We start from the raw sequence: 8,706 nt of genomic DNA on the forward strand, positions 1-8,706 counted from the left end.
ACCTTCAAAACACAAATAACAAGACATTCTGCAATCAGAGGCTATTTAAAGCAGCAAAATCACAAACATGATAAACACCAGACGACTTAAGAAATGCCTCAAAGCTAAAAAAGAATGAAACAAAACAAAACATGCAATTAATCAGAACGTAATTTAAACTACTAGGATCCAATATTCACTCAGTCACTGCCTGACTTCTACCAATGAGAAGCAGCTCGCTCTCATCAGACAGACTGCTGTAAGGCCTATAATGTTTGCCTCACATGGTCTACTCTGGGTTCACTCAGGCAGATAAGCACGTGTGGTCAGGGCTCCTAAAATACATTCCCCAGAAAAAAGGAGTGACTGGTAGCCTGATACATGGCATAAATATTTAGAGGAACAATGGCTTACTTACTGTGCCCTGTAAATAGGTTCACAAGGAAAAAGGTTCTAGGAAGAGAAGCTAGTTTTTCCAGTCATCAATTCATAATAAGTATGTTTCTGACAAAATGTGCTAAAATAAAAATGCACAACACAAAATGTGTATCTGTGCAACCTGCACATGCCTCTGTATAGTCCAAGTTATTCACTCTAAGCAAATTCCTAAACAAGTAAGTAAAGAAGCCAGTGATGCCAATCATCATGTTAAGGTGTTTAGGGGGAGTAACTGAAGATCACTGTGGTCGTTTCCTGATTGAAGGTAGGATTTGTCATGGGTCATAGGTCAAAAAGCCAAGAAGTCACAAAAACAGGGAGCAGCTTGCCTGCTTGCCTTGGCCTGTCTGAGACAGGGGGCCTGTGCAGTGTAGATTGCTTAGCTGCAGGCAATTTAGAAAGCGATCCTGCTACAAGAAGCATTTGACCTCTATGGCCGTTAAAGAAAGCGGTGCGAGGTTTTAGCAAATGTTTGCCTAAGAAATGGTAAAAGGTAAAACACATTGTGTTTCCAAATAGTCAGTCTTGGTTTTGTCTGTTAGACTCAGATTAGTTTGTAAGCCAGTTTTAATCATCAACCCAGGCAAACTATATGGTGACCTGATTACAGCGCTACATAAATCAGAACAGCAGTTAAACAGCACAGACATCACCCAAGGCCAATACAGCAATAAAACATCACAGTCACTTAAAATAAATAATGTCATAAACACGCATGCCAGAGTTTTTGAAAACCAAAGGTGAAAAATCAAAAGAGTTTTTTAAAGTGTACAATGGCAGTAAGAGGTCAGGACCAAAAAACACGGGTGTATCAGTAATCTTTTATCACGATGTGTAAATGCTGCACCTCCACATTCTCATTAGAAACTTTGTTCCTTAGTTCTTGTTTCTCTTCCCAACATCTCTAAAATCATTACTGTGAGGGGATACAACCTACAAAAGAGATCTTAGTAAAGAAAGTGAGAAAAAAAGTTGGCTTAATACAAAGAAATGCCCATGCAGCGAGAAAAGTCTTGAGACAAAAGTCAAATATCAGGACAATCCATAACTGTCAAGACTTTTATTGTAAACCAAAAATGTCAGCCTCCTGTTGATGGCATAGGCAATATTCATTTTTCCAGGGATAATCTCATCCAGTACTAAGACAATAAATCCTCGGAATTTCAATGTCCCAATCCTGGCAAAAAGTCCTTTAATTTATTTTAAGAAAAATGTCATATTACTCTCTAAATATGCAAATTCATTTCGACTTGCCTGCGAGCCATTCCCATTTTCGCTCTTCCTCTCCAGACCAACTTGCTACATGGAGACGCAGCCTTGCTCCATTCTGTGGAAGTGTTTGCTTTGTTAAGTTGAGGAACTTGGAGAGGATGCTGTTTTTGTGGGTCAGGGGAGCAAAAGGCCACAGAACATATTATCAACAATGGAGCTGTTAAAACATAAAAACTGGGGTTTTTATGCCTAAGTTGACCGTCCGTCAGTCCTAAACACCAGGACTTTTTTTGTAATTGTTTTTAACAAAAACTATAACCAAAATCTTATTAACCTACTGCTCAAGTTAACCAGTTTTATACATATGAAACAACTAACAAACCACTTTGCTTTTAATGTATGTTTGGGATCAGTTTTCATGCTAAAAAATTAAGTTGTTATCAATCAGATGTTTTCCAGATGACATTGCATGGTGGTTCAAAATATTTCCATCAGTTCTGATAAGATCCCAACACCCAAATGCAGATCCAAAACATGACAGAGCTTGGGTTTTACAAATGGTTGTATACGCTCACTCTTGTACCTCTCACACTCACAGTGATTTGAATCAAATTCAAATCAAATTTGGATTCATCAGGCCTGTTGCCATTGTTTTACAGTCCAGTTCTTCATACCTTTTCTCCCTGTTTCCCTGTAGCTTCTTGACAGCCACAATCCATCTACTGTAGATAGTAGATTATAAATTGTGTGTTTTTGTGACACACAATTTATACAGTAACAAAAGGGAATACAATACAATTTAAAACTGTCTCTTTGCTAAGTTATCTGCTATGTGTAGACACAACACTGGTTCATCCCTTGAGTTAGGTGCCTTTTTTAGGGTTGAATGATTCATAGATCACCAATAGGCAGTTTAACAAACAAACAAAACACATTCTTTTGAAAAGAATCAGGAACAATGACTGAATTTAAAATGAGTGGAAGAGATTTCAAAGAAAACCTTTGAGAGCCCATCAGAAGGCCTGAAACACCATTGCTAAAAAAAAAAAAATTGAAAAATTGCAACACAGGTAAGAAAAATATAAATAAATGAGGGGAAGCTCAAAACGTTTGCGCATTGCTGTATGTATAGATGTGAGTCCTCTGTATGCGGGATATTGAATATAGCCTCCCCCCTTTTGCCATGAATCAACACCACAGGAATCTTTGACTTGACTCTGTTATCAAACACAGGGCTTGCAAAATTTCAAAATCCCTGGTAGCCCTTTGGGCAGGCACTCATCAGTTTTTGGTAGCCCAAAATACATTTAAGTAGCCCGAATTTAAAAGGAAAAAAAAAAGACAATTTTTTGATTGATGTTTTGTTTCCTTTACAATATTATACATTAAAGTATAATATTGTTAAGGAAACAAAACACCAATCTAACAATATTTAAAATACAAATCACAACAACTGCATAAAAATTACAATCATCAACTCAAATACTTGGTTCTAATTGAACAGAAATTTCTATGAACTTGTAAGAACTGTAGAACATGAATCAGTCTGTGTCAGATCCTGAATTTGAAATTTCTACTGAAATCCCGGGTAATGATGACTTCTTGTTGTGCTTGGTTTATTTTTAGTATGTTTTTTGCAATTGGTGTTTGTTCTGGGAAAGATACTGCAGACTGAGCAATAATGCATTTCTTGCATTTCTCATGGGTTCTGATGGGGTCTTTCTTAAAATGACTGGTCCCAGTAACAAAGGCGGTTGTCGACTCAGAAATCGAGGGAAACTCACAACACACCTGGCAGAACATGATGTTATTTAGCTCGTCATATTCCAGCCACATAAATTCTTTTGTCCATGAAACCAAAAAAGCTGCGCTTTCTTTTTGCCTCGTAGTCTGATTTGTCATAACTTTTCCGTTTTGTGGTAAGCTTTTCTTTGGCTGTACCTTCTTCACCCTGACCTGTCTTATTTGGCTCAGCAGAACTAAAATACCTGTGTAAATCCATCTGCTTTTACACACGTACTTGCATAACGATCAGCGATTCTCTGCGCAATCAACCTCTCACATGTTTAAGCTTGCTGCGAGAGATTTCACTTGTCATGTTTGATAGTAAGCTAACGATTGATAAGACGATGTCAGAGGAATTGGTGCGCAGATTATCGTCACTCACCAATCAGTGCTGCCGCTCTCTATACACAGTTCGCGCGTATAGAGAGTGAAAGCAAAAAACAAGCGCAAATTCAAACGCGATTTCAATTTGTCACATATTGACAGTGGCTCATCGATGCCAATGACATAATTACCCAGCTATATTTGCGAAAGAATGCAAAAGCATTGACACATTTTTCCTTCCTATGATAGCCCGACGGGCAGGGCTGAGATGGATTTTGGTAGCCCGACCCTGAAACAGCTAATAACGAGTTCTTTTGGACTGTTACATGTAAAAAAAAAAAATCTTGCTGTCCGAATCTTTGTTTCTGAGACTGTTATTAGTACAATAAATGAAAATGCCCAGTTATGTCCTGACTGCTTCTTGTAGTGATGACACATGTTCCAGCCAAATAAAAAATCTAGACAAGTTAGCAAAAATAAAAACTTTAAATTTTTAGTCCAACTGACAGAGTATCCAACAGAATCACACTGCCATTAAAGCCAAGGCAGCAGGATACTGGTGTAATTTATCATAGCAACCGTTCAGGTCACTTTATATCAGTTTAGTCTAGCTTCAAACTTGGCAAGCCATGCTTCAAACGGTCGTCTTTGAAAGAGACAGACCGGAAGCAGCTCTGTCAAAAGAGCCCCCCTCTTTGAACCTCATTATTCTAACATAAACATCAAGTGTGCCTTTATCTAATATCTCTCCTAAGAGCTGCACAGCCACCTGCGTTGCTCTTGAAAGAAACCACAGTACCCTTTCAGCTCAGTCTAGCCCACATATTTCACTGTATACACAATTGATCCTATGGATTTAAAAAGAATCTACAAAGCTATTAAAGTTTTACACAGAACACTCAAAGAACACGGCAGCTTAGAGCACTTTTCTGGATGATGCACAGGCTTATGTTTGTATGGTGGAAGAAAGCCATGAAACACAGCAGTAGGGTAAATAAAGCACACCCCAAACATCACATATATGAATGTAAGTAACCTAGTCAGGTAATTGATTTGGTATTCTAGAGCAAGGGTGTTAAACATAAGGCCCAGGGACCAGAATCGGCCTAGCCAACTGGACATCTTTGGAAAATATAAAGGAAGGCACACATTTTGGACTTTTAACTGCATTTTCATACATTTTACAGCTCGTCCTACTGATGAAGCCCTCCCCCACAGTCTTTCATACTACAAAAAAGTAATGAAGTAAAAGAAAAGTTCTTGTTTATTTCACTATCTACAATAGTAATGTAAGTTTTGGGGGGGTTTTGTTGTTGTTTTTTTACAATGTATCCACAGTCAAATAAAGAAACAAATAAATAAATACTATATTTTTGTGAATTAACCAAAATGTTTCTGCTTTATATTTACAGTCTGCGCAACGACCTACCAAAACTTTTTTCTGTAATTTTACCCATTTATTTTTGAACAATTTAAGCCCAAAGAGTCGTGCTGACAGATTTCTTTCATTAAATAGAGCGGCATTTCTTTATCATGTCGTAAAACTTAAGCGTGCTGTTGAAGTTGCACTTCTTATACTGAGATATAAGGGATTAATGTGCAGCTGAACGTCTTTACACTGTCAGAAAGAGGGTTTTTTACAGTGGCCCTGAGAGGCCAAATGGACTGCAACTTAAGAAAAAAACAGCAATAAGAAAAACGCTGCAAAAGCACACAAGATACAACGGAAATAGGAAAAACGACTACGGAAATAGGAAAAAACAAAACAGAAATAGGAAAAAACTGATTTCCAAAAGCATAAGGGAAGTGTTTCTGGGGAGACAATAACCCGACGGACCAGTTGCAGGAACCAAAATTCCAAGAATTGCGCTGGCAGACACTCAAAAGAAGTGGAGGATCTATCGGTTTTGTGAGTTAAGAAAAGATGAGAGGTAAGTGTGTTAGCCTAACTATTAGCCTAAAAATCCGTCATCAGTATTATATGAATCATGATAAAACACACCGACCATGTTTTGGGTTCCTGCAACTGGTCCGTTGGGTTATTGTCTCCCCAGAAACACTTCCCTTGTGCTTTTGTAAATCTGTTTTTTCCTATTTCTGTTTTCATTTTTGTCATTTTTCCTATTTCCATTGTGTTTTGTGTGCTTTTGCAGCGTTTTTCTTATTGCTGTTTTTTTCTTAAGTTGCAGTCCGTTTGGCCTCTCAGGGCCACCGTAGTTTTTACTGACCTGGCCCACTTAAGATCAAACTGAGCTGTAAAATGAGTTTGAAAACCCTGTTCTATGCATCAAGGAGCTGCAAACATATGATCATATAATTAAATTACAAAAACAAAAATATCTTAACATGATTTGAGCACTAAACATTAGGATGCAAGGGCAGCAGGTGAGCATTTAGAGTCGTGGTGGGAAAAAAACACCTATCTTAACATATGTAGTTAAGATTGTGTTGTATTGAAGGAAGGCAGGGTTTTGTTTGGTTGAGTTACAGTCCGAGATCTAGCAACACTCTTCTAGAACCCTATAATGCAATAATACTGCTTTCCCTGCTCCCAAATAAACTGAGCATTACCACGTATTAAAGGCAGACATCTCTAAAAGCCCTGCATGTGTCCATCCTCTTGGAAGCTTGGACTATATTTAACCATGCAGGAGCTTTGCTCAGCTCAGTCTGTCTAAAAACAGAGACAGAAAAGCCCACACCCATTGTCTGACACAGTGCCCACTGGGAGCCAAAGATGCAACACGTGTGGAGGGGAGCACTTTTGCTCCTCTCTCTCATTTATTTTTTTGAAGTCTTCTCCAAAGCTAGTCAAAACCCTGATCACGTAAGAGGTCCACGCCTCCACCTAAACTTCTCCTATTCGATTTTACATTCTCCTGATCCCTAATCCAGAGACAGCATTCCTCTCTTTCCTCACGGTGGATAATTGAGCGTGAGGTGCCGTTTTATGGGCCGTTAGCCAAACTCCTGCCAGAGACACACAGCTCAGGATGGAAGCATACTCTCCAGCTAAAGGGGCATGAATCTGATTCCTGGCAAGAGTCCAACTGCAGCACATTATTCACATGATTACTGCTAGCTGAGGTGATGAAGCTCACACTGAAAACATAATAATGTTACACCTTTGGAATACTTATGAAGGGAAAAAAGTTTTTAAAAAATGATTTCTTGCCGGCATATCGAAAATAAATCAGCAGCAGCAAAAACAAAGCAAAGACCAATAACAAAAAGACAGAAAGTGGTACAAGAATATAACAGACTTCCCATTTCACACCAGCAAAGGTGCTCGGTCACCTCACACAAATGGAATAACTTATTTCACAGCCACAAAGCAATGGCAAAGGAAGACATAAATGTTCCTCTTCTCCCCTTGTAACATTCAGGTGCTATGTTTTACTGACACCACTGAGCTATCATTATTCACACAGCTGGTATCAACCAGGAGACATCTGTTCATGTGTAGTGTAAGTTATGATAATCTCACCTGTCCAAGGTCCAGGGTAACATTCACCTCATTGTAGACAGTCCCCCTGGAGAGAGGAGGGCTCTGCCACCACCGTTCAGTCCCGTCAATGGCATTGGTCACAGGGTGGGCTTTGTTTGGGTCAACGGAGTTGCAGTAGTCACAAAACTGACCCTAAAAGGTATCAGGTTTTTAGTATTCAGAAACAATTAGCAGACATGTTTAATAATGGTGGAGGTACATACCTGTACTGCCAAATGTTTAAAACAATAACAAAACAACAACGACAAAAAAACAAATAAATATGATATCTTTAATGTAGATTAATGACATTCTTGACTTGAAAAAGCTTGGGAACGCTCTTATTAAACTGTACATTTTATAGTATTATAGGGCTGTAAAAGCCTTATTGCCCTGGGAGATCTCCTGAGGAAATAAGACCCCTGTTGAAAGGGCATTTCCTTTAGAAAATGTGGAACTCAACTACAATGGTGTAAAACTATTTCTGGCAGTTGTGCAACTTGGTCAGGGCGGGCAGTTAATTGTCACGGTTCCCGGAGGGGTTCCTGGTAGTACTCACAAATAGGAGCATTGGACTGGGCCATTAAAAAGGACGAGTGGATCGCCAGTTACAGGAGTTCCCACGTTACAATGTAATCACCACGTCCCCATCCTTTTACGCATGCACGAACGCTTATTTCCTTACCTGTATATTTTGAGTAAGAAGTCCATTTGTAGGCCCTCCGACTAGTTTACAGTATAAATCATATCTCGGTATGCCAGCCTCATCCTGTCCGCAGGTTGCTGTAGCGGAGATCCCGGAGCCCTGTGCGAGGTTAAAGTATGGTGGATTCAAACTGAAACCTGTTAAGTCATTAAAAGTTTGTTGTCCGTCCGCGTCCCTGAAAAGCGTCAACCCAAGAATAAAAAATCCAAAGAGGAGATGAGCTCCTCTCATCCCTCTCGCCATGTTCCAAAATTACAGATCCGTGTTGCTGAGCGCAACCCGCAGCGTGCAGCGGGTCTTGTCATCTAAGGATCTCCATGAAATGCGCTAATGGGCTGCGAGTTACGCGTGGGGGCTCTCTTTTAGCGGGTTCACGCGTCTGTTAATCCCAAAACGACGCTTTTAAGTGGATCTTCTGCTGCTTGGAGGTGTAATCTATTTCCATCGCATGTCACCAAAGTCAACGCAGACAGCGCTGCGTGCTCTGAACCAGACGGTGCGGCACACTGGAGCTATCAGGTGTCTGAGCTCGACGCTGGTCCGCTGAGTGGGGCCAAAGGTCTGCCGTCACAGCATTCACCAGAAGCTCATCTTTTGTCCTTTTTTCCCTTTCCTTTTTCGGTGTAAAACTTTTTTTTTAAAGGATTTAACAGTGTAAAGTCACTGCGTGTGACCCTGTTGTGAGACTTCTAGGAGCTTTTGAACCAAAACATCTCCAAACACACGAAAGATTCAGACTTAAGCGTGGGGCGGTCCCAGCTGGTGGAGAATAGAG

At 39.8% G+C, this 8,706-nt stretch overlaps 1 protein-coding gene across 3 annotated transcripts in view; it reads right to left on the reverse strand.

Annotated features, from left to right (window-relative positions):
- LOC102791105 (laminin subunit alpha-3-like) overlaps window positions 1-8,620 on the reverse strand; it is a 63,633-nt gene extending 55,013 nt beyond the window's left edge. For 2 of the 3 annotated variants that reach the window (XM_087832066.1, XM_087832065.1), the window contains exons 1-2: window positions 7,911-8,620; window positions 7,226-7,378 (exon numbers count right to left, since the gene is read on the reverse strand). In XM_087832066.1, the coding sequence (XP_087688192.1) occupies window positions 7,226-7,378; window positions 7,911-8,174 (417 nt within the window). In that variant the 5' untranslated portion in view covers window positions 8,175-8,620. The remainder of the gene's footprint in view (window positions 1-7,225; window positions 7,379-7,910) is intronic. The other variant, XM_087832067.1, reaches the window with a different exon arrangement.
- Window positions 8,621-8,706: the final 86 nt, after the last annotated feature.

This window comes from Neolamprologus brichardi, chromosome 18, assembly GCF_056152115.1.
Source record: "Neolamprologus brichardi isolate AB-2024 chromosome 18, ASM5615211v1, whole genome shotgun sequence".
Lineage (NCBI taxonomy): Eukaryota > Metazoa > Chordata > Actinopteri > Cichliformes > Cichlidae > Neolamprologus > Neolamprologus brichardi.